Source organism: Haliotis rufescens, unplaced genomic scaffold (genome assembly GCF_023055435.1).
Source record: "Haliotis rufescens isolate VD_foot unplaced genomic scaffold, xgHalRufe1.0.p SCAF_17, whole genome shotgun sequence".
NCBI lineage: Eukaryota > Metazoa > Mollusca > Gastropoda > Lepetellida > Haliotidae > Haliotis > Haliotis rufescens.
Genome location: NW_025963857.1, coordinates 14,149,725 through 14,176,888, shown reverse-complemented (window position 1 = coordinate 14,176,888; position 27,164 = coordinate 14,149,725). Strand labels below are relative to the sequence as shown.

General features: G+C 42.0%; 2 protein-coding genes across 12 annotated transcripts in view; one reads left to right on the top strand and one right to left on the bottom strand.

The window, feature by feature from the left end:
• The first annotated feature begins 694 nt into the window (after positions 1-694).
• Positions 695-21,267, top strand: LOC124140896 (tRNA-specific adenosine deaminase 1-like). Its single transcript, XM_048397611.1, has 11 exons — positions 695-751; positions 1,167-1,270; positions 3,072-3,241; positions 4,689-4,766; positions 8,459-8,513; positions 10,128-10,267; positions 11,135-12,077; positions 12,263-12,447; positions 12,990-13,092; positions 16,089-16,175; positions 20,827-21,267. Exons 3-11 carry the CDS (start codon positions 3,085-3,087, stop codon positions 20,981-20,983), a joined length of 1,905 nt encoding a protein of 634 aa, XP_048253568.1. The 5' UTR covers positions 695-751; positions 1,167-1,270; positions 3,072-3,084; the 3' UTR covers positions 20,984-21,267.
• A 1,760-nt stretch (positions 21,268-23,027) lies between these two features.
• Positions 23,028-27,164, bottom strand: part of LOC124140852 (FH1/FH2 domain-containing protein 3-like) — a 164,400-nt gene continuing 160,263 nt past the window's right edge. For 10 of the 11 annotated variants that reach the window (XR_007221732.1, XM_046508642.2, XM_048397602.1 and 7 more), the window contains one exon: positions 23,028-26,423. Coding sequence is in view for 9 of the 11 variants with exons in the window: in XM_046508642.2 (XP_046364598.2) it covers positions 26,350-26,423 (74 nt within the window). In the remaining 2 variants the exon portion in view is untranslated. The remainder of the gene's footprint in view (positions 26,424-27,164) is intronic. The other variant, XM_048397604.1, reaches the window with a different exon arrangement.

Sequence of the window (27,164 nt, the reverse complement as noted above, 5' to 3'; positions counted from 1 at the left end):
TGGGGATGGTGAACCCAAGATTCTTTCATGATTACAAATCAGCCGGGTCTGCTTCAACACGACGAATTCTCACGACAGATGATGAACCTGGAGCGTTTCTGAAGAAGCCTTGGAACCCAGCGTGCTGGAACCTTTGTCATGGCCAGTTCAGTCTTCAGAATGTTCTCACCTCTATCACGAGATATGCCTACTGTATGGGCTATTCGGCGCGGGTATGAATCCATCATCCAGCAAGGCCGTAGTTAACTTTTTTTGACAGGGGGAACAAATATTTGTACAAGTATCACTTGTCACAAACTTGATTCAAATAAAACTGTTTTCTATAAAAAAAAAAAAAATCTAGGGAGGGCAAGTGCCCTCCCTGTCCCCCCGCAACTCACTGTCTAGTTGTAGTAGCATATCTATACGCAAAACAGTTTAAAAAAACGCACCGAAAGGCTTGCATTAATATTAGGCCAGTCTGTTGTGTTTTCAGAATAGGCGCGCTTGTTTACAAACAAGAGAAAAGTTCGGTCACGTAATGTGCAAATTAGCCTGTGTCAGTGGTGTTATGCTAAGTTAAAACTGCGCCGGAGTGGGACCTTACATTAAAATACTAGCTTCATGTAGCCCGCTTACCTCGCGTGAGTATCGTCGAATTGATAGGAAACGGGGTAAAGGGAAGTAACTCAGTTGTTTGCATTGTCTGCTTGCTGTCAAAATGGCCGAATCAAAACATTTTACTCGGTGAAACGAAGGACATATATTCGGGGTCTGTATAAATGTCGGTGAGATATATTCGTTGTCAACCGATACCTTGGGGCATATATGGTGCGATGTACCCTTTGTGTGAGTCTATGTACCCCACGTCTGTCGGTTCGGGGTACATCTACCTCACACACTCCTCGAGATCGATTGACAACGTATATTAGTTATACCACCACGAAGCGAACCACACATCGAAGCGAACATAAAATCTCCTCTCCTCTACAGTCTGAAACACCCACAACCCAGCTAGCATGACTGGGTAGATTTACATTTAAATGAACACTCTGTTCTCGGCTTAAATGTGTCGTCATTATATTAACCGATGATTCTACTGAGTATTCATGCAAAGATAGAACGGTGCTGAATATGCATCACAGAATAATACTCTTTACATATAGTACTGAAATATTGTTTCAAAGTGGCGTCCAAACTACTACTCAAGCAGCCATTGAATACGACTACTCTACCGACAAACACGCGAAGGGATAACGAGATGAGAGTTACTTGCCCTTGACATGGCATGGTGAGTTTAACGTGTTGTATTTTGTGAACAAGTAGTTTTGACTTTTGAAGTAGTCATTTGTATTTAATTATTGTAATAACTAGGATAAAAAGAACATGGTGTTGTGACCAGTTCAAGAAATCAGCTAAGTTTGCACAACAGTAACCGGTTTCAAAATAAAACAGATGTTGAGATCGAGATCACATGGTAAAGGAAGCGGAATATAATCGTCAGTTGTTTTGATTTGAAGATCTCGATATGTCCTCGGACATGACGGAATAACTGGAACCTGTTCAGGCCTAGCCTTTTATCCCTTTTTTTAAAATCCTTTTTAGGATCTCCATGCAACAAGACAGCTCACACATGCACACGACTAGCCTACATCACATCACACACGATGTCTATAAGCAGTGATGTAATCCGTATAGGCCTTTGTTTATCAAGAAGTTTATTATCTAAGTTCGTTGAATAAATGTCTTATCAAAGCAGCAAGGGCTGTGGTCTGGTTTGTGCAACCTAATCAAGCAGAATTGGATGTAAGGAGGGTTGTGCAACCTAATAAAGTACCATTGATTGGTTGTGAGGAGGGTTGTGCAACCCAATCAAGCACCATTGGTTGGTTGTGAGGAGGGTTGTGCAACCTAATCAAGCACCATTGATTCGTTGTGAGGATGGTTGTGCAACCTAATCAAGCACCATTTGATGTGAGGAGGGTTGTGCAACCTTATCAAGCACCATTGGACGTGAGGAAGGTTGTGCAACCTAATCAAGCACCATTGGATGTGAGGAGGGTTGTGCAACCTAATCATAGCCTCAAGCACTGTTGTGTGGTTGATGAACAATGTGCTGTGTTGTAATAGACCACCCTGCAGTTAAAGGGGGACATAGTGTAGCTAAATGGTAGCCTAAGTTTTATTAATTGAGCATTCACTTTCTTTGCTTGCATATTGAGATTGTATGATGCAGATGGGGATTCTTGGTCAAAATAGGTCTTGGTCGTTACCTCTTGCATAATAGAGCCTACTGATGCTGGAGGGGCCGTTGTCAACATGAGTACTACAGATATGTACCCAAGGTACTTTTCGGTGTACATATATATACAGTACCCTGACCATGACCAGAATATAGAACGGTATCCAGTAGGGCTGGGACAGGTAACTCAGGTACTCGGGTCGGGTGGATTTTGAGTAGGACCCGGACACCCACAGGACTACCTGGACATGTGGTTAGTCACGTGACATATTGTTTAATTACAGACAAAAAAGGCTAGGGTGAAACTATTCCCCATCAGACATTTTGTACCTATCTCTTGAGACCACAGGACAGGACAGGACAGGACAGGACAGGACAGGACAGGACAGGACAGGACAGGACAGGACAGGACAGGACAGGACAGGACAGGACAGGACAGGACAGGACAGGACAGGACAGGACAGGACAGGACAGGAACAGGACAGGAACAGGGGCAGGGGCAGGGGAGGACAGGGGCAGGGGCAGGGCAGGGGCAGGGCAGGGGCAGGGGCAGGGCAGGGCAGGGCAGGGCAGGGCAGGGCAGGGCAGGGCAGGTTCCAGCCCTAGCATCCAGTATGGACAAGCTTCATGTTGTGGTTTGGTTCGCAGTGCTGATTATGAGTGCATGTTGTGCATCTCGAAAGTAATGCATCGCCACCTGTCAATCAAACTAAACATTTGCCCATTGAGAAAGGTCAAATTATTTAATCTGCGTCTGCACGTTTTCTTTGGAATTCTATTCCCTGGAAAGCATACTTTCAATATTTTACTTTAAAAAGTAAGTGGTAATTCTACCATTCTTTGATTTCAGATTCCTTGAATACATGTCCAAGTGGATCATGTTCTGTGCCCCGGACAATTTCGCTGACTCAGTGGCCCAGTGTTGCTATGGTTACTATAAAAGTATGCCCAAAACTGGAAAACCAACCATGGGACAAGAGTGGACATTGCTGTCTGCTGTTGTCATGACTACACAAACAGGTAGTACATAAAGCACCACGGTGACCTCTGTGGGGATTCCAGGTTACAAAAGATCCACAGCTACCGATGCTTGTTATTAGAGGCAACTAAATGTATCGGGTGGTCAGACTTGGTGACTTGGTTAATGGCTTGTCAACATACCCTGATGGTGTGGATTGTTGCTCATGATATCAGCCACTGGTTTGTCTGGTCCGGACTGAATATTTCGATCCAGGCCACGGTCATGTAGCTGGAAATTGCTCAGTGTGACATTATAGCAAACAACACATGCCGTGAAACCTTATAAACAAAACTTTTTTTATCTCCATAGGCTACTAAAGACAAGGCAACATGTGTGATTGTCCTTCAAAATGGCTGAAATAAGGTCGAAGTTTGTCAACATACAGATGAGGTGAAATGGGGTTTAATGTCATGTTCAAGATTATTGCACTTATATAGCAATGTGCATGCATGTGTACTTGTACTTACTTGTACTAACTTGTACTTGTACTAAATTGTACCAACTTGTAATAACTTGTACTTCTTGTACTAACTTGTACTTACTTGTACTAACGTGTACATACTTGTACTAACTTGTACCAACTTGTACTTGTACTAACTTGTACTTGTACTAAGTTGTACTTACTTGTACTTCTTGTACTAACTTGTACTTACTTGTACTAACTTGTACTTGTACTAACTTGTACTACTAACTTGTACCAACTTGTACTTACTTGTACTAACTTGTACTTGTACTAAGTTGTACTTGTACTTACTTGTACTAACTTGTACTTCTTGTACTAACTTGTACTTACTTGTACTAACTTGAACTAACTTGTACTACTAACTTGTACCAACTTGTACTTACTTGTACTAACTTGTACTTGTACTAACTTGTACTTGTACTTACTTGTACTAACTTGTACTTCTTGTACTTACTTGTACTTACTTGTACTTACTAGTACTAGTACTACTACTGGTCAGGACTAGTGCCTGTTTTATAGTACAAGCCCACTGAGGTCAGAGATGCCATGCCTCAGTTTAACATGAATACCCTGCTCTGACACAGTTTACTGACTCGAGCCAACCAGTCCTTGTTTTAGACCCTTAATGCTGAGCGCCAAGCAGGGTAACAACAAGTACCGCCTCTTACCGTCTTTTAGTATGACGCGAACAGGCATCAAACACAGACCTTTCAGTGTCCAGGCGGACGCTGTATCCACTAGGCCACAAAGGTGGTCCATCATATACAGGTGTGATCTCATTAAACTCATTACTCATTCACACATCAGGTAAAACTCATCGGTGATGGCCATACTATGTGACTGAATGCACTTACATGCACTTACCTCTAGTGGAAAAACACTGCTTTGTCTGGCCCACTTTTGAGTATGTACAGGCCTCTGTGATATATCAGGAATTTTGAAAACTTTGGCATAAAACAACATTCACTCACTCTTTATATCAGAGACTGGCTGCAGTATGAAGGTGGTTGGCATGGGGACAGGTTCCAAATGTATCGGGAAGTCCAAGATGAGTAAAGCAGGTAAGAATTAGGCCATCATTAAACAATATACAGTCAAGTCTCGTTAATCCGACATGGTTGGTTGCATATGATTATGTCGGATTAACGGGTATGTCGGATAAACGAAATTAAGTATCAATGTTTGTGATCGAAAATCGGACAACTACACAATAGATAACGATACAAACACTAATTGTTCATTAATTGTTTATTGTTCAGTAAAATTATCTCTACAGCCGTTGTTATATGCAGCTACCAGCCGACTCATCTCGTATCAAAACACTGGCTGTGTACTCACAGGCAGATGTACGCTGATAACTGTGTTAAATTAACGAGACTGATTAATGAGTAATTTCGGTAATTCTTTGCAAATTAGGTGTGTCGAGTCGGAGTGCGAGACTGTCGGATTAACGGGTCTTAATGGCACTGATTTAATTGGTTCCCATCATTAGTGTCAGTTAAAGCCGAGTGTCGTATTAACGAGACTTGTCTGTATGTGTAGGTTATGAACCAAGGTTGAGGTTTTATTTTTTTAAGAATTGACTGTGTATTTTTTTCGGTTCATTGAGGTATAACCGATGTGCAAACTGTATGAATCTGCATAGCGGATTCTTACAAAGGTTTGCACATCAGTTTTTCGATTCATACCTCAATGAACCAAAAAGAGTACACAGTCAATGCTTATAATTTAATTCATCAACATAAAACATGTTTTGTCTACAATAGTTTAACCCCAAACAGTTGTATATGTCAGACAGACGAAAATGACGAGATTGATAAACATTCCAGGTGTAGAAATACATACTGTGGCGTGACATGAATTAGGTGATTGTTTAATTTATGCACATAACTGGACATGCCTACACAGTCAGTAGCCAATCAATGGAGAGTAGGATCAAAACAATGTTCATGGGACCTGTCATTTAAGGCAAGAGGCATGAAGAACTGCAATAGTCAGACTAACGAACCGAAACAAATATGTCCGGGAGAAGGCGGCTGCTTTAAATGACACTGTCAGTTACCGCCATATTCAAAATTTAGTTCCCTGTAAACTGGTTAACACAGTTGGAAAAATGCTGGTTAGAAATGAAACCCGAAGACAGGAAAGTTGTGGAACCAAGGCGGGCGGGAAAATACAGGCAAGCGAGCCTGCACGTCTGTTGTTTCATTCTTTCTCGGCCTTCGGTTTCAAAGGGTCGTTTGGACAATGAATATGCATGAATTTCGCTAAGCGTCCTGTGCATGACGATACATGTGAGCAGAAAGGGAATTCCTTTGACTGTAATATTAGGATTCCCCGACATTCCGCAGTAATAAAAGTAGTGTTCCTCGGTGGGCATGGCTTAATTTTTTACATTCAGTGAGAAATGAATGCAATAATATGTGACCAGTTCAGCTAATCAGAATGTAGGAATTACAATGAACACAACGAAAATTTAATTATATCACGCTGACTAGATCTTCTTTTCAATGTTGGTTTTCATTATAAAGTTGGCAAAAAAACTATTTTTCAGTAAGAACCATTGCAGTGTTGGCCTTAATATAAGGCTTGATTTATTGTTGCCTTATCATCTTTGTATTCGATATCACTGATTGGTTGGTTCATTGTAACATATTTTGTTTACCTTACTTTCGCAAAGTTTAAAAAAAAATAAATGCTTCTTTATTATTTACCTGTTATTTTGAGCAGGTACTATTTTCGGTGCTGCTACAAGTGGCTTCTACATTGATTCACAGCCTTCAACAATACAGATACACACAGTTTATTTATACATTTAGTTTGCTATTTCAGCTGGTCTTTGTATTAAACTGTACTTTGTGTCTGACTGAGAGACTGAAAATGAAGCTGTTGTTATTCAGTTGACATTTGTCAAACATAAATGTTCACCTTTCCAAGTTAGCCGTCTCAGAAGTTTGTCATGTACTGTAATTCTGGAAAGTTTTGCGCCATGAAATTACTGCGAGGGGCTGACAATTGCCGTAACTGCATCTGGAAACTTTTGCGACACTCTGAAGATTAAGGAAGAGAATTTTTAGTTGGTTGGTTGGTGTGTTGGTTTGTCGTTTAACGCTACACTCAGCAATATTCCAGCTATTATGTAGCAGACAATCCAGTGATTAATATCATGAGCATTGATCCTTGCAATTGGGATCGATGACATGCATCAACCAAGTCAGCGAGCCTGACCACCTGATACCGTTAGTCGCCTCCTACGACAAGTATAGTCTCCTTTTATGGCAAGCATGGGTTGCTGAAGGCCTATCTATCCTGGATCTTCACGGGTCAGAGAATTTATGGATGTCAACTTCTTTTTAATGAGGATCACAAGTTTCAGAGTATATGCTTACTCTTTCATCAGGTGAATGGTGCATTCACTTGATTGAGGAGTAAGTACATACTCCGAAACGTTGTGTTGACATCCATTCTCTTCCTTTTGTGAATAATTTCTAAATGCCTTTCAAAGACCTGTTAAAATTACCAAATATCAAAGCTACTTAAGGCAGGTGATATATTTTCATACCTGTAAGTAGGAAATGACATGATATAAGGCCAACTCAGTGTCAGTCAGTACTTTGTACACTATAGATGCATGTGTTGTAGCTGACAAGGAATGTTTGAGTAGGGTGTTTGTCTAACAGAACAGACTGGCTGGGTATGTCTGGACTACTCAGTGTTATGTCAACAACTTGACGAGAGTTGGCGGGTTAGTGAACGTAGACTTATTAGACTATCGACACTAGGTGACCATGTGTAATTAGAGAAACACAGGATGTGAGGGATTCTTTCTTTATTCATGTACTGGCTGGTTTGACAACATGTGGGAGTGGATTCAAGAAATGTGCCCCTTTTTGTCTTTTGTTTGTTGTTGGTCTGCAAAGACAACTGCGTCATGAAACTACATGGATTGTGAGTGTGTGTCGCTTGCAGTTTTCACAGTACTTCCCTGCTCGCAAAACTTTCCAGATTTACGGTATTAGTGAGGAATATATCCTCATTAAGATTAACAGATCATTTTCTTTTTTGCTAACTCAACAACTTTTGCCAGTATTTACTTTCAAATTGTGACTGGATCATTTGTACCATAGGAAGTCAAGATGATATTGTTGGAAAGATCTGTTGTACATGTAGTGGCCAGGAAATGTCCCGTTTCTGTAATGGGATTCAAACCATGGACCATCTGATCCGAAGTCAGACACCTTGTCCACATGACCAAACAGGTTAACCCTGACAGTAAACTGACAACGTACAGATGTCATCTACTGGATGACGCCACACCTTGCTAAATCTGTAAAGCTAGTTTAAAATTTAAACAAAACAAATTTCAGATTTTCATTAAAAGATTTAGCTTTAAATGTTTTGAAACTCTTTTTAGAATTAGGGGCAGTTGGGTAGCCTAGTGGTTAAAGCGCTTGCTCGTTACGCCGAAGACCCGGGTTCAATTCCCGACATGGGTACAATGCGTGAAGCCCATTTCTGGTGTTCCCCGCCGTGATATTGCTAAAAGCAGCGTAAAACCCAACTCACTCACTTTTTAAATTAAAGATAGGCTCAACTGTAAAATATGGCAAGAAATTTGGTATGTCCCAAGTTTGACTTTTCGCCACGCCTTCTTAATTTGACACGTAATGAAGACCACAACAATTTATCCTTACTAATGTGAAGGGGGTATTTAGTCCCCAGCCTGCTGAAACCTTCGTTGTTTCCTATTCAGGTGATGTCATAAATGACAGCCATGCTGAAATCATCGCAAGGAGATCCTTTCTGTGGTATGTAGTGTTGTCACAGAGTATCTGCTCCTGTAGTGAAATTGTTCCTTTGAACTATATTTCTTTTGGGGAATTATTCCCACAGAACATGTCTTTCAATCAAGGAAAATATTTCCATGATACTGTAAATATTTGTAAATATTTGTAAATATTTGTTGTGGATGGAACTAATTCCATGTAGAACTGATCATTGTTGACACTGGGATTATGTGTGTCACAGCTGAACCATCTAAATCAGTGTAGACCGCCTCCGTGGTCTAGCGGTAGAGCATCCCCCCGGAGAGCGGAAGGTCCTGTGTACGATCCCCTGGCCACATCATACCAAAAGATGTTAAAAGATGTTACTTGTTGTTACCCTGTCTGGCGCTCGGCATTAGGGGCTAAAACAAGGACTGGTCAGTTCGGAGTCAGTATACTATGTCTGAGTCGGGCATTCATGTTAAACTACAGTATGATATCTCAGTGGGCTAGTACTATAAAATCGGCTTTAGTCCGGACTAGTACAAGCAGCCAAACAGACATGTACATGCACGTCGCTATATAAGGGCAATATATAACCAGCTGTTATTAAGTTATTATCTGTGGAGGTATTTACATAAGCAAGTTTTGCTTGTTTACCAATCCAGATTTCTTTTGAAATAAAAATATGTTTAAACCATATACCGGTAAGTGCAATAATCTTGGATCCGACGTTAAACCCCATTTCATCTAAATGAGTGTAACAGGCATTAATTGAATGGTGTCGCTGAATGCAACAATAGATGATGTGTCAATAGCCATGGTTTGACTGACATTAAATACAATTATACTCCAAGTACCTGAAACACCACTTGGCAATGACAGTATATGTTATTTCCTTGGTTGGTTTGTTGTTTAACGCCGCACTCAGCAATATTCCAGCTATATGACGGCGGTCTGTAAATAATCGAGTCTGGACCAGACAATCCAGTGATTGACATCATGAGCATCGATCCACGCAATTTGGATCGATGACCGTGCATCAACCAAGTCAGTGAGCCTGACCACCCGATCCCGTTAGTCGCCTTTTACGACAAGCATAGTCACCTTTTACGGCAAGCATGGGTTGCTGAAGACCTATTCTACCCCGGAATCTTCACGGGTCCTAATCATCTACCTTTGAGAACAATTTATAGAAAAACATGTCTCCACTCACAAATTCCACACCAAAGGCTCATGAATGAAATCTTCGGCTTCCGCAACATGGGGGGAATCATGTGTTATTAACAATGACATTTTAACTTAAAAGACACATAGTTAATCCGTTTATCATGTTTATGAACAGGGATATTGGTGATTTTATCGGTATGTTATTCTAGACATTGAATGTATGTGTGATTTGGTAGGTTTTCATTAAAAATAATCTTTTCTCGATCATTGATGATTGATGAATATGCTTGTGTTGGTCCTGTATGAATTATGTATTTTTGCCAAGTGACATGCATTTCATAACCCGAGTCGCCAAAAGGCTTAGGGAACACATTTCATTTCCCTGGCCATTGACTGAGTTTGAATATAGATCTGAAGTATTCCTCTTGTTGGCACACCTGTATTGTCACACCTGTCTACCCCTGTCTACCCCTGTGTGTGATGCAGCTACCTGTATGAGGACCTGATGGCAGTGTACGGGGGGAGCCGGGGCGAGGTGTTCTTGCCTCCCCAGCAGCAAGATGGCCGCCATAGATGCACGGTGAAGCAGGGTGTCCACTTCCATTTCTTCACCAGCCAAACTCCATGTAAGTGTTACTGCAGGGCTACTGTGGGCAGGGACTTTTGATGATTTTCAGTTCTTTCTCTGGAAATAAATTGTTGATTTTTTCTGTCACTACTTTAACATACAGTTTTTATCTCTGAAAGAAGGGGGGGGGGGGGGGGATCCACAACAACCAACATTTCAGGACTCTTTTATTCCAATATTATTTCCACCCACCCCACCCACATTGTCGTCAAGTCACCAAGTCACTTTGTGACTATGTCCTCAAGTCACCAAGTCCACCAAGTCACTTTGAGACTTTGTCGTCAGGTCACCTAATCACTTTGTGACTATGTCCTCAAGTCACCAAGTTCCTTTGTGACTATGTCCTCAAGTCACCAAGTCCACCAAGTCAGTTTGAGACTTTGTCGTCAAGTCACCAAGTCACTTTGTGACCATGTCCTAAAGTCACCAAGTCACTTTTGTGACTATGTCCTCAAGTCACCAAGTCACTTTGTGACTATGTTCTCAAGACACCTTGTCACTTTGTGTCTAAGTCCTCAAGTCACCTAGTCACTTTGTGACTATGTCCTCAAGCCACCAATTCACTTTGTGACTATGTCCTCAAGTCACCTTGTGACCATGTCCTCAAGTCACCAAGTCCACCAAGTCACTTTGTGACTATGTCCTCAAGTCACCAAGTCACTTTGTGACTATGTCCTCAAGTCACCAAGTCACTTTGTGACTATGTCCTCAAGTCACCAAGTCACTTTGTGACTATGTCCTCAAGTCACTGAATCCACCATGTCACTTTGTGACTTGGGAATTTTGTGAAACCCGCTTTTTCAAAATCCTTGATCCGCCTCAGGTCATATATCGATGCATGTATGTATGTCACTTTCCATTTTAGGTGGCGATGCTTCCATTTTCCCCAGACCAGATGAAGATGCTGTGGAGGTGATGGGGTCAGTAGCTGCTGAGGGTTCTCCTGAACCTAAGTCTGGAGGACACAGGAAGAGGAAGTACCCACCTACAGAAGCCTCCCAGGATGCAGCACACAAGATGGCTAAACCAGACGTCACTGTTACAGATGTACCCTGTGTGGAGGGAGAGGCTGCAAAAGAGCCTGGTTCAAGTTCAGGGCAGGACCTACCTGGCAGTCGTCCTGGACATGGAGGAATGGGGAGAAGATTAGAGGAAGGGTGTTGTCACAGTCAAGACTGTTCTGACACTGCTGAAAATGATGTTGGTCATGTTGTCGAGAAGTTAAAAAGTAACACAAGTACAAACAAAGTTGGGAGACAAAAAGTGATAGAGACAGCTGTTCTCACTGGAAAGGAGGCAGGTGACCTCGATAGAAACATATTCCAGAAGGAGGCAGGTCATCCTGATGGACAGGTGTCTCAAAAGGAGGCAGGAGATCTCAATGGGAAGGTTTTCCAAATGGAAGCAGCTGATCTCAGTGGGAAGACATTCCACAAGGACAAGGGTGATCTCAGTGAAAAAACATTCCATAATGCTTACACTGAAGGCAAGACGATCGCAGAGGAAAAACAGCCTCGTGTCAGTTATGGGGATGACACATGTGGAAACGGTGCCAAGTGTGTGCCCGGGGGCGACATATTCCGTACCGGTGCCAAGTGTGTGCCCGGGGCTGCTCAAGACCAGCTAGGGTCAGGATCAGACTACCACATTGTGGGACTGCTAAGGATCAAGCCAGGCCGGGGTGAGAGGACAATCTCCATGTCATGTAGTGACAAGATGGCACGCTGGAACATCCTCGGTGTGCAGGGGGCTCTACTCAGCCTCTTTCTGGTGGAGCCAATTTATCTGAGCACTGTTGTTTTAGGGAGGTATGTTGGTTATGCAGTATTTTGAAAATGAATTAGTCAATGAATTAAGTTCTCATAAAAAAAAGTAAAGTTATTTCCATGTAATTGGTTCCATCAATAAATAAAGCTGATCGACACGGAACCAAACAATATTCATGTAATCCCCCCAAATCATTTCATGTCCAGAGTGTTACTTTTTCTGCCAGTGGTCCCTACAGCCATGCTGCCATGAGTAGAGCTCTGATTGAGCGTGTGGAGGGGGTGACAGAGCTCCCCAAGGGGTACCGTGTACACGCCCCCCTCCTGTTGCAGTCCACCCTCAGCTTCCCAGACGGCAGGCAGGATCAGCAGGCCAGGGCTCCACAACATAAGCTGGTGCCTTCATCTGCAGGTTGGTGTCTTGGGTTACAGTCGACCTGTTTAATTTAAACATCAGATGAACGCTCCTCTTTGATAACTTCCTCTCCCACCAACCAGCCAGAATTGTTCACAAAAAATAAAGAACTAATCTAAGGCTAAAAAAAATTAATAGTTTTGGTTCTTAGGCACCGTCCGCATCATCATAAAGTCTGTGGCATGTTTTTTTTGTTTTTTTTTCATTTTAAAAAAAAATGTAAAAATCCTAGTACTTAAACACAATGCGATCCAATATAGCATGCAGTTACTTCCCTTTATATGCCCACTGATTTACTGTGCATCTCGTGTTATGGTCCTGGCAGCTATAGGCATTTGTATGCTTGTTTATGTAGGGAGGCCCTTTCCAAGGTTGATGGTACACAACTGTTTATTTGATTACATACTAGTTTGAACAAGCAACAACCAAAAAAACCACCACCCGCCCGCACTATATTTTCAAAAGTCATATATTTTTTAGCATAAACAAATCTGTTATTATGATTATTGAAGTCATAAACTGTCTTGTTTTCTTGGCAGCCATTATATGCTATCAATATGGAGGTGTCCGACATGTAGATGCCAGTGTGAACGGCAAGAGACAGGGCGTCACTTCCAAGAACTTACACAAGCCTCAAGCCAGGTTAGAGGGATGTAGAATGTGTGAGTGATGGTGTGCAAGATCTACATGTAGGACCTGCGTCACTGAATGCTTTCCTGCCACGTAATGCTGACATGCTGTGTAATGTGGACATGGGTGGCCCGGGGGTCTAAGGCACCACTGTTTGCTGTGCACAGTTGTGTCCCTTAGGTATGCCAGGAACCTATGATCATGGGTTCAAATCCAAGATTTGCCCTGATAAGAGAACAGTTTGATGTTGGATAAAACTTAATTCTTTAAGCTTCGAGGCATACCCCTTAAATAACTTTCTTCAGAAAATGTTGAATTCCGGAGTTTCATGACCTCTTTTGTCAGACATTCTTGTGTTTTCCTCTGTTTTTTCATCGACTGAAGCTATCTAGGTGATGAAAATCATCTGTAGAGTTTTTATCGATCAAATCTGCCACTGTATATTACGCATGTGCATTAGATGACTTACCAAAATTGCCCTAGACGATAAAACCCTACCTTGTGGAAGACTGGATGTATTTATGACAACTCCTAACAGCCTACAAATGAAAATGGGATCAGTTTAGTTTAGTTACTATATAAAACATTGAGAACTCAGGTAAGTTGATTTTGTCAGATCGAAAACTTGCAGGGCATCAACCCCCACCCTTGAACTTAAGTAATAAAATTTTTAAACTTATCCAAACTCACACTATGCATTTCTTCTTATTTTTTTATCCTGATGTGGAAACGTCCTAGAACAAAGTTTCCAGCTTAAAAAAACACCAATCACCCCAACACATCTCATATGTCACCGAATCACCAGTGGGATCATGGGTAACACACCACTGCAATGCCGTGCGGCACAACACCTGCGATCTGATCACCTAACATATCCAGCACCCTCATTCTCAATTCTATCTTCTGAATGTCAGGACATCACATGAACAGAGAATAGTTGTTTTGGGTTGTTGTGTTTTAAAGTTAAATCTAATAATAAAATGATATGGAGTCATCACGTCCCCTCTGCTCGGACTGCCATAGTTTTCCCCTCTCGATCCCCACCTCAGTTGACGGATAATCGTGGGGTATGTGAGATTGCAACATGATGTACACAGTGTGCTAACTTGCCTGAATCGGGCTTCAAAACTTACCTTCGCAAGTGTTCCAAACGGTCAGCTGATCGTAGGGTAAAGACATCTAAGGATACAGAGCACAGTTCTTCCTCTGTGAAGAAACCCAAGTGACTTGTATTCTCTCATGTGACTGCCTTCATCTTCTTGCAAGTAGAAGGGAAATAAATCTACTAAATCGGCAACAGTTACATCGCTTTCCGTGGAGGAACATTTGCTTCCGACTTGTTTTTTAATGCCGACATTCCCGCTCGTGAATGAACCACGCCCCTTGCACAGGGCGGCTCACTGTCTCCTACAGTCGTCCCGCCTTCAACTGACCACCGGACTGTACTGTCATCTGAGCCTTCCCCCTTATTTTGAAGATGGGGAGCCAACGTTGGAAAAGTCCAAACAGCCAGCAGAGGGGTGCCCCTCCCCCCTACCCGAGCGGGATTGGGATCTGGCTACTGCGGCTCGTATTAATGAGATTCATGCCTGAGACAGTGGCAGAGTCCGTTTTGAACGTCATCAACATGGTAAAGTCTTCCTGGGGTTGCGTGGGGACTTCATTGCTAAGAATCAGATCCCAGGACAACCGGATCAACTATTTACCCTTCCAGCCCTCTCATCGATGTTGGGACCTGATGACATGGAAGACCTCTCACTTTGCCCAGTCCGAGCTTTAAACATCTACTTGAAGACATGTCAGACCTCCCGTTGCCATTTTTTTAAATCGTGTCCCAATCTTCTACCTGCTCACCTCTGTCTTGCGCATGTGATGTCTCAGTAGTTGATTGAAGACCTATGTGAAATGTGGTATTGTCAATCGTTTCCTCCTCTCATTCTTACCTTATTCAATCTCTACATGAGTTTGACAAATTGACCAGCGAAAAAAGAGATGCCAAGCTGGTCCGCCTTACGTCCTTGGTGGCGTATGTGTGAGGTCTGTCTTGTAGAACCTACTGGCTAGGGACAGGGTGTTTGTAACAAAACACCTCCTATATGGGGTGAGGTTGAAGTCGTGAGCGGGTTGAAGGTGTCGCTTGGCTCATGGTTACGCGGTCGTTCTTGGAATGGCGTCCTATGTGAAACCATGGAACACATGATTCCCCGATGTCATGATGTATATCTCTTGGTAGCACAAAGAGGGTTTTTGAAGTAACCCTTACATGAGTTTTCACTAATCCTTGTAAATCCCTCGTGATTAGTTCCAGCTTCCTCATGTACATCTCACGGTTGAGGTCCTAACAGGCATTGGTATCTGCGCCCCATCATCCAACCATGGGATAAATGCATAGTGTGAGGATAAGATTAAACAATTTCTAAATTTTCTAATATATTGTATATTTATATACTTAGCCTATCTCACACGCTAAATGCCCACCCAACCATCCCCACATCACAGTTACACCAGCCTGTACGCTCTAGATTGAGAATGAGGGTGCTGGATATGTCAGGTGATCAGATCGCAGTGGTGTGTGACCCATCATCACAGTGGTGATTTGGTGATGTATGGGATGTATTTGGGTGATTGGTGTTTTTTTAAGCTGGAAACTTTGTTCTAGGATGTTTCCTCATTAGGATCAAGAATAAGGAGAAATGCATAGTGTGAGATAGGATAAGTATATTTTTAAGTATAAGATTTTTTTCCAGCATCAAACTTTTGAAATCGTCTCTAGTGTTTCTAGGTTTGTCAGCACCAAAGTGGTCTGTAAATAATCGAATCTGGACCAGACAATCCAGTGAATGATATCATGATCATTGATCTACGCAATTAGGATACTATGACATGCATCAACCAAGTCACAGGTCCTCCCACATCAAGCTGACATGTGATATAACGGAAATCCTGTTCAAGGTGGTGTTAAACATGGCTTATTCCCCACACTGACTGACTCTGTTCTGCCTGTGCAGGTGTCTCGTCTGCAGCAAGGAATTGTTCCTGAGGTTCCAGTCTCTGATGGCAGCATCTCATACAACCTCGTCAATGTCGTGTTTCAAGTAAGTGAAATTGCATATCTCATATCCGTTCCTATTGTCAACCTGTATGGCCAGGTGTGAAAGAAGCAGGTTCTTTGCCCTGTTTATTTCAAATGAGAAACATGATTTTTTTTATTGTCAGTACATTGGTTTTCCTACAACAGTAACAAGACTGACCTACCCAGCAATACTCCATTAATTGATATGCCAATGTTGAACCCATTAGCCATTTTGCCTGTGTTTCATTGTTTATGAATCAATTTGTACCAACATAGTGAAATAACCCAGTAGTCATGTAGTGACCAAGTGACCAGGTGACCAAACACCAATGTTGCCTCAATGTCTGTGTGTGGTTTCCAGAACTTCATGCCCGCACGGTTCGCCCCGATTATGTTTCTAGGTTTGTCAGCACCATACCCGTGCTCATGGGTTTCACCGAAGTGGTAAACGTCTGAGACCTGCATCACTTCGGGCTTTCCTCCCACATTAAGCTGACACGCCGAGATATAACTGGAATAATGTTAAAAGCGGCGTTAAACCCAACTCACTCACTCACTCACTCACTCATGCCCACATGTCGTGGGATCACAATGGCTGCCAGGTGGTAGAAACATTGAGCTGATTTAGCTACCTTAAAGATTCTTCTTTTAAAGACTAGCTCAGAGGTGTAAACCTTATATTTTTTACTTATCCTGCATTACTCCTTAATGCATATTACTGCTTGTTCTTGAGAGAGAAAAGAGCTCTGTGAAGATCTTTGCTTGAAGAAGTTGTTCCAACCTGCTGAGAGGCCAACCCTGTCATACAGCTCCCATGTGACCAAAGGAAGTGACGTCACAGATCCTCACATTACTCTTGTCACTTGAGTGAAGACCTGTTTTTTTATCTGTAGCATAAAACTTGGACGCCTCTCTCCTCCAGTATATTCAGTACTTGCAGGCCATGCAACAGATGCCCCAGCGCCTATACAGACGCCTCTACAAGTGCCACCTACAGCGCCTCTGCAAATGCCTCTCCTAGTGCCTATACAGATAGCGCCTATCCATCAAACAGCGCCTATACAGACGCTTGCCCTTGTTACGATGACACCCCCACTGACGGCGAGTCCCACCTGGGACTAGACCAGGTTGCAGACTGGTTAGCCGATTGACTCGAGGCAGTCTCTCCTGGCCTAGAGGTCGATAGTAAGACCACCATCTGAGTGGAATCAAATCGAATAAGACGCCTCCCTGCAGGGATGGGGCGCATACCTAGAGGGACAGGTCGCCTTGGTGCGGTGGTCCACCAATCAGCGCCTATGGCATATCAACAATCTCAAACTGGAGGCACTTATCCTGGCCTTACGACTCACTCGACCTTGCTCCTTTAACAGATGTTCCAGGCCAGGCAAGGTCGCCCCCACAGAGTGGAGGCTCCACCTAGACGCTTTCACTCTTGTTTGTCGAGACCTCCGTCTCCCACACATAGACCTGTTCGTCACCAGCCAGAACTACCAGATACCAACCTTCATATCGCCGGTACCGGATTCCCTGGCTTGGGCAGTCGACACCTTCAGCGTCCGCATTTCCACCACCTATACTCCTTCCCAGGATCGTGCAGAAGATCAGATAGACACAGAACCTTGATCTGATTTTGGGCGCGCCCTGGTGGCCGGCGAGGGCTTGGTTTGTCAACCTCAGAGAACTAGCCGATACCAACCCGCTGCTACTCCCAGATTCGCCAAACCTGGCAGCCACACCCAGGACCAGACAAGCTATGTTTTCACGTCTGGTCCATTTACAGAGAGCGCTGAACGCCAAAGCTTACTCGGCCAGAGCGGCTAGGGCCATCACAATGGCACATCGCCCAACCACCAGGTGCCTCTATTGTGACAAGTGGCTATCCCTCGAGAGCTTTTGCAGGGGCACACAACAAGACCCCACTACTGCATCGCCTCAATTCCTGGTCGTTTTCATGCTCTATCTTCGCAACTAGCGTAGGCTCAGGGGTAGTACCATTACGACCTACCTCGTGACGAAAATCCCGGAACTAGAGGCTCTGCTCCGCTCACTCAGGTCAGAAGACCAGAAGGCGAAATTTCATCCACCAGCTTGGGACTTGAACATCATTCTGACCTTGCTGAGAGATGCGCCCTTGGAGCCACTCGATGCGGGGGCATTCTACCATCTGCCAAAAATAAGGGTCTCCCTCCTAGCGCTCGCTACAGACTGTGCTGGGACTTCATGGCCAAAAACCAGCTCCAAGGACAGCCCGATAGATCGTTCCTAATCCCTTCCCTATCCTCGATTGTGGGTGCGGAAGATGCACAGTAAGAGCGCTCTGTTGTTACATCCGTCGTCCAAGGAACGCCGGGGACAACGACGCAACCTCTTTATACCGGTATCTGCGACCTCGAGAGTGAAAGTCAACCACATCATGATCGTCCTCTGGCTACAAGCCATCATTCTCCAGGCCTACGAGGCCACGGGATTGAATCCCCCAAGCTCCAATAACCCGCATGAAACCCGGGTGGTCGCCTCCACCATGGTGCTAAACAGCAACTGCTCTCTACATGCCATCATGGAGGGGTGTTTCTGGCAAACAAACACAATCGTCGCCAGTCAGCACCTGCGAGACATTGCATTGAAGGATGTGCTAGGCACGCACAGTTTGGTCTGTTAGTAGTGGCCCAACAGGTCCCCACTACAAGATGCCATTGACCTCGCCTCCAGTCCCGAGCCGGCCTCTCAACTTCTCCTGGCTTAAATGCCCTGGAGTAGAAGGTTCATGCCCCACCTGCATACGGATTGGTACACCTGTCTACAACTTCAACTTGAGTAAGGTTATCGTCTGTTGTACTTGGACACACTGCATACCTGACTCTTGGTTCCCATCCATGAAATGGTCATTGATGCCGACCATACAGCCGAGGATTGGCTGAGGGAACAGAGTTCTGAGATAAAAGTCCACGATGCCTTCTGACAATGCCTTCCGATGTTCCAGACTCCAGAGTTATGTGAGGATCCGTGATGTCACTTCTTTTGGGAACCCCTTCAAGCAAAGATCTTCACACACCTCCTTTCTCTGTGAAGAACAAGCAGTATTATGCATTAAGGATTAATGCAGGATAAGTATACAAATATAAAAAATATCTAGGATTTTACTAGTTCTCTAGTCCTCTGAGTTTGTAGCTAATCCTGCTCTACACAAAAATTTTTTTACCATATATCGCCATCTATAAGGCAACCCCACTGTATGAGCCTTCAAAATAGATGCTAATTTATATACACAGTCAGTAAAGCAATCCGGAATGTAGCACATCACCAGCACATACATATCACTACATTTGCAATAAACATGTGTTTGGAGAAAAAACATCAAGTTGGCCTATACCCAGAAAAAGATTTACATCGTAGCATTCCAGCGAAACAGATGATAACAAGTGAGTTAGTGAGTGAGTATGGTTTTACGCCGCTTTAAGCAATATTCCAGCAATATCACGGCGGGGGACACCAGAAATGGGCTTCACACATTGTTCCCATGTCGGGAATCGAACTAGGGTCTTCAGCGTGACGAGCAAACACTTTAACCACCAGGCTACCCGACCGCCCCGGATGATAACAAACTTGGTCAATACAAATTTGAAATTTGAAATAAAACATCACTAGACATAATGATTCACTGTTTTAAATTACACAGCGATATGCAGTACCATGTTTACTTTTTCTGAAGTTTGTAGCAAAATGGAAGCACATCACATCACGTCACATCTTTCACAGTCCATTCAAGATATTGCATATGCTTTTCATCCGTTTCATGTTTGACAAGACTACACATTTCATAAACATATGTCAAAGGATGGTTACGGTTCATTAAGAAAGTATCCTAATACGTGAACATCTACTTGTTTTGCGTAGTTATCCTTTGTTTACATTGGTTGTACGGCTCCACGTGCTGTCATCAAAGCCCAACAGAGAGCTAGCGATATGGTCACTTTGTATAAATATATATTGTCATGCAACTCACTGTCGCAGTTGTAGTAGCATATCTATATAATTATGCAAAACAATATGTAAAGCGCCCCCAAATACTTGCATTAGTCCGTTCTATACTGATTTCTGAAAAAGCGTGTTTGTTTACAAACAAGAGAAAAGTCTGGTCACGTGATATGCAAATTAGCCTGTGGCGGTGGTGTTATGCTGAGTCACCACTGCGCCGGAGTGTGAACAATACTCACTCACTCACAGTAACCATTGGTTTGTCTAACCAGATCTAATTATTAACAAACCATAGAGACATAGCTGGAATATTGCTGTCTGTGGAATGCAACAAACAAACCTGATTAGCAGTACAGGTATTCTTGGTGATACAGTGTATAACCCATTTTCGCACAGATGCACTGGACCCGTGAAGATCTGAGGTAGAATAGGTCTTCAGCAACCCATGCTTGCTGAAGACTGTGCTTATCATAAGAGACTACTAACGGGATTAGGTGGTCAGGCTCGCTGACTTGGTGGATGCATGTCATTGTATCCTAATTGCGTCTAACGAAGCTCTTGATGTCAATCACTGGATTGTCTGGTCCAAACTCGATTATTTACAGACCACCGTCATATAGCTGGAATATTGCTGAGTGCGATGTTAAACAAACAAACAAACTAACTAACAAAGAAACTGATGCACTGTTTTACAGAGACATGTCCTGGGCCGGGCTCACCTACAACCAGTGCAAGTCCATGGCCAAGGACTACAACGATGCATGGGCATGTCTCAGACTTCAGCAGTTTTCAAAATGGCTACGAAAAGATAGGACACTTCTGGACTTTTCATCGTCAGACACAAGTGTTTGATATTGAGCCAACAGTGTTCTACTCACATTCCCTCACCTTCGGAATACCGGGATTCTGGAGAGAATTGGACCACTGTTACTTATGCTTGTTGTAAGAGGCAAATAAATTGGATCTTGCGGTCAAGATCTGTGACTTGATTGCGAACTGAAGATGCACTGATCAGTCACTGGTTTATCTGAATTGATTATTTACAGGCCACCATGACGAACCTGGAATATTGCTGACCTCGGCATTTAACAACATTCACTCACTATATGAATATTCCGGGGTAGAATAGGTCTTCAGCAACCCATGCTTGCTGTAAAAGGTGACTGTGCTTGTCGTAAGAGGCGACTAACGGGATCAGGTGGTCAGACTCACTGACTTGGTTGATGCATGTCATCGATCCCATTTGCGTGGATCGATGCTCATGACATCAATCACTGGATTGTCTGGTCCAGACTAAATTATTTTCAGACCGCCGTCATATAGCTGGAATCTTGCTGAGTGCGGCGTTAAACAACAAATCAACCAACCAACCACTATATGAATAAAATCATGTCTATTGTTATGGTTTTGGTAGTTTCTTGTTTTCTGTTGTGTTGGTATGTGATGGGAGAAATATTGCCCAGTTCTTCCTGAGGAATGCTGAGTTTAATTGAGTTATTTCATACTACTATGGTCAATCTGTCTGTTAGCCTTTGAGTAGTATAGGTAGTACTTGGAGTTGATCTTTAGCTTTTGGCACAGGTACTACAGAAATGTGCTCCAGGTACACAGATGTACCCTAGCATGGCAACATTAACAGCGCTAAAGTCACGATAGTAATGTATTAGGTAAACAGCACATATGAGACATATTGCTGTTCAATGTACATTGAGACCCATGAAGATCAGGGGTACAATAAGTCTTCAGCAACCCATGCTTGTCGTCCGGATGGGGTGGTCAGGCTCGCTGACTTGGTTGATGCATGTCAGTGTATCCCAATTGCCTTGATCGATGCCCATGATGTCAATCACTGGATTGTCTGGTCCAGACTCGATTACGTACAGACCATTGTCATATAGCTGGAATATTGCTGAGTGCGGCGTTAAACAACAAACCAACCAACCAGTCAAAGCAGCTTAATACCAAACAAACAAACAAACAAACAATGTATTTTTGAGTGAGTTTATATAATGATAATCAACCTGCTATGTTGTCATTTTCTCATATTTTCAGAGTTCTAAATTGGGCATGTTGGATTACTTCCAGAATCGTTTGGTATCAGAACGACATATATCATATTTTGTTGTTTCATTATTATGTTAACATGAGTTCAACAGTATTTGCCATCGACTCAATTTAAGATTTACTGCTGTCAAGTGTTATGTATGTGGTGTGAGATTCACATATCTGAGGCATAAAGTGTCAAATTCGTGGAATTCTATGAATTTGCTACGAGTAGAGACAATAACGAAGGCCATCAAGAAAGAGCAAAGTGCAAATCAAATTGTGCAAATTACTGTTGACATTTAAACTCACCAGAAAGAACTATTTTCCACCTTTCAGAGTGAAAGGCCTGGAGTTCGATCCCCAGCCCCATCATACCAAAAGACATTAAAAGATGGAACTTGTTGTTACCCTGTCTGGTGCTTGGCATTAAGGGGCTAAAACAAGGACTGGTCGACTCGGAGTCAGTAAACTGTCTGAGTGGGGTATTCATGTTAAACTGCGGCATGGTATCTCAGTGGTCTAGCACTATAAATCGCCATCAGTCCGGACTAGTACAAGCAGCCACACACACACACACACACACACACACACGTGCATGCACGTCGCTATTTAAGTGCAATATTCTTGGACGCGACGTTAAACTCAATTTCACCTCATCTCATCCCACCTGTTCCATGGTTGTGAGAGTCATGTGGTGTTCTGATGAATTGGATCAAAGTTCATACCACCTGGTGCTGCTCCAGAGAATGGTTACTATCAACTGCCACATATTGTGGGGGGAAAACCGTGCTGTATTTACTGTATTAAGAGTCCTGCTCCAATACAGCGAAAACAAAAAGTAGAAACACAATCATTTTAAGAAACTTTATTCTATAAATCTGGTTAAAATTTGCATATCCAAAATATGGCAAAAATGTCAAAATTTACAGTCGGATGCTACAATAAATAATTACAGTCATCATTTCCTCAGACCAGGATGTCATGAAGGGAGGCGGCCATTTGCAAAATGATCCAAGATTCTTATTTAGGAAGAATATCACTTATAACAATCATTTAACATGTATTGATGATGACATTGTCACAGAGTTTAGTAACCAATAATATCACACAGAGGGTAAATCATAACATTAAGATTTCCAGATTCTGGGAAACCATATTGCAAATGGCTGGCTATTTGAACAGTCTTTACCAATGTGATGACGAGTTATGGGAATAAATGACTACTACTCATAACATGTATAATCAGCAACGTAACATTATAATAGTGGCATTACTTTTGAGTTCAAAATTAAACAAATATTTCATCATACAGATATTGAAATTTTTGTTAATTTTACTGAAAGGGATGTTTCCTTGAGCTATTGTAACATGAGCACATTCTATATTTTGATATTGTCATATATTGTGAACCTTTCTGTCTATCAACTTCTGTTATTATTGCTTGTTATCACAACTGGTTAGGTTATACAATCTCAACTGTAACATGGATGCACTCACAACAATAAATATAACAAAGCATACACCCTCCGGTAGGCTGGTAGTGATTGGTTGAGATCAATGCTTTATTCCGCACCACATCACATATTCAGCAGCAGACCACTCCAGACACCAAACTGTGGCTACAATCGTAGCAGACCACTCCAGATACCAAACTGTGGCTTCAATCGCAGCAGACCACTCCAGTCGCCAAACTGTGGCTACAATCGCAGCAGACCACATCAGATACCAAACTGTGGATGCTCTTGCAGCAGATAAATCCAGCCCCAAATTGTGACCACACTTGCAGCAGACCACACCAGATACCAATCTGTGGCTACACATTCAGCAGTAGCCAGCTCTGCATGTTATCTCATAAACCGAGGTCCGTGCATACACTAGTCAATATGGCAACATCATCACTGGCCATTTAGCTTGAGCTTCTGTGACATTATTATTCAGGCACACTACTGCTACACTGTGCATAAGAACATCATCTATATGTTACAGCAAGGTGGTGAATACAAGCATGCTGAGGGTATGCAATATAAACCGTATTGCATTGGAGTATCCATCAGCACCAATATTTCAGGCCAAATTTACGGTTCCATATTTGAAGGCACTATATATAATCTAAAATATAGTTTCCAAAAACATACCAAATCAGGCAACTGTAATACTTTCACATGTTAGAAAACTATATGTACACAATCTCCCTTTGTGGAAGCCATTACACTGGAGCTCCACAAAAGATGACTAGCGAACCACATGCCGATTTTTAGTTTGATATAGTCAGAAAGTAATTATAAATGATGAAGCATCATTTATAGAATGTCAGTGATTTGGCATGACCTGACATTGTGTAATTGTCTCAAGGGAGACAACTCAAATCAAATATCTACCCCGGTACTTGTATATGTGCTGATGCAGGCCTGATATCTTAAGAATATATATACTGTGCATATAAAGCTGTCTTAGGAGTCATGCCTAAATGTCAGCATATGTCCAACATTTTAGACTATGGTCATAGTGACTTACTAATATTTGACTGACTAGTGCATTAATAACTTTGGCCTCACAGTTTACAAGTCTAAGCATCCTTTCAGACAAGATTGCTCATTAATCCTGATGCATCTTATTCAGATTCACAATATATTGACTGTAACGTAACACATATCCTTCTCAGAGCTGACAATAATGTTTAAATAAGATCTTCAACACAATGTCACATGACGGTCATGCAATAACCCAGGATATAACTCAGATATAACATGTCCCCATGCAGTATATTGCATTTTGGGGAATGTTTTCTCTCGACAATATTTTGATTCTTTTCCACAAATTTTACGCTTAAATGAACATAGATATTGTTTGTGCATCATTGCAATACACACATATACCATGTGTTGATTTTTGTCATTGCCAAATTATAGAGGCAATTTTTGCATTGGATGTTGCAAGTAATTTTCATCTGTTGCTTGATAATGGAGGCATGTGCTGTTGCATGCAGTTGATATAACTAACAATGTAACGGATTATTACTGAGAGCTCTGAGGGACACTTTGTCTTGATGTCAGTAATAAATAAATAAATTCACATTTATAAAGCAGGTAACTTAGAAAAATAACAAATATTTTAATGATGTAAATGCAAATGATTTCATCTGTACACCTGTACAATTGCATTCGTTAACATTCTATTTACAATGAAATAACATCAAAAAAGATCAAACTGCTAAGCTACTTGAAATCATGGTAACAAAACCTTTGACAACAACACTGAAGACAAATGTGTCATACATTGTCAGTATCTGAACACATCACTATTGACTATATCAAATAGCATATTGCACATACCACTGTTTAGGGCACTTTATTCCATTTGAAATATTGAAATTTGATCTTTTGTACTTTTTTAGCACCTATCCTACTTGGTCCATTATCAAGAGACCCCCCAAATAGTCTTACAAAATCGACACATATAAAAATAAAAGGGGTAGCAATATGATGTCGGCAAATTAAATCCAACATGATGTAATCAATTCAGCAAGCTAGAGTCTTATCACAGATTACTGGCGGATGTGTACGCTCACCATCCTGTTGTTGACTTAATACAGTCCGTCTTGTCCATGTTGACATTATCACTGCCAACATAAATTCGTAATACTAAGCTTCTATTTTGCACAAACAGCATTCATATTGAAATGTCTCGTCCACTCACATTTTTCAGTGCAGGGTCATTATTAACTGGTTATTATCTTAATACAATAAATGTTTGATTTCAATATTCTGAAATTATTTAATAAAATAATTCATGATGATGAATATCATTGACAGCTATTATTACGGAGCTTGCAATTCAAATATCTTCAGGTAATGTTAGTTCAACCTCTCAACTTGCATACCAAATATATTGAATGCTGTTCACATTAACAATGCATGTGAAAATTTTAACTGAATATTCTAGCAGTTCTTGAGACAGATTCTAGCATATATATTTGTTTTCATTGTTGCATAGAAAATTCCTCTTTGTGTGTGCAGTACTTGTTCCACACTGCTTCTAGTCCTTGAACCATGGCCAGCAGCCGGCCTGGCGACATGTGGACGTTGAGTGAAGGTCGATAGCTATGCGACGAGGGACAAAATGGGCGGTAGTTGACTATGAAAGACTAAGGTGACATTAGACGTGAGCGATGATCAAACTTGGTCAGATTCTCCAATCACGGCCTGCAACTCATTAAGGTCAAGGCCACCTCTCAATGTCCGACGTACTGAAAAAATAAACAAAGAATTTAAAAAACATGATCACATACTTACATCTTTTTGTCCAGAATGCTTAGTAATTAACCTATTTCCTATTTCAATTTAAGAAAAAAACAAATTAACGTTTTGAAATCAGAGCAACACAAAACATGAGTACCCTTTGTAAATAAAGTTCTTGTGTTGAGTAGAATTAATGGTTCATTTGGAACTAATGAGGACATTGTTTCTAAACAAAACACCTCAACAGATCAGCCAATAATATTATAACCATTTGTTAGCTGGAAAATTACTCTAACAGAATTATCATTACTTGCAACACTAGGGATCAACATAAAGTACCATGAAAATGAGATAAAACTGCAACTCTGTATGAGTTTGTAACTAAACTTGTGAGCAGCTTGCAGCAGTCACTGAACAAGAAGCAGCTGATACAGTCGAAGCTAACGCATGCAAACAAAACGACAGACTATCACATTCAGAAGACATATAAACAACTGAAAACCAGAGAAATACCTCAAAACAAATGTGACAGAAATCAATAATAGTCTATATAATCCAGGGCATGCAAGAATGGGTTTATCGTGTAGAGCTTGAGAATAATTTGCCTGCAAACTTTCCACCAGTTGCATGCTGTAACAGACATTTCGCAGTCAACCTCTTTGAGTGAGTGAGTAAATATTGCTTTAAGCTACATCAGCAGTATTGCAGCTATTCACAGCTTAAACCGCTAACACCCACAACAGACTTTG

Bases quoted from the DNA above. Each gene is read 5' to 3' on its own strand.
- LOC124140896 (XM_048397611.1), top strand. From the start codon at position 3,085: ATGTCCAAGTGGATCATGTTCTGTGCCCCGGACAATTTCGCTGACTCA. The intron at 8,514-10,127 runs GTATGTAGTGTT...TGTGTGATGCAG, and splicing joins GCAAGGAGATCCTTTCTGTG to CTACCTGTATGAGGACCTGA. The intron at 13,093-16,088 runs GTTAGAGGGATG...CTGCCTGTGCAG, and splicing joins TTACACAAGCCTCAAGCCAG to GTGTCTCGTCTGCAGCAAGG.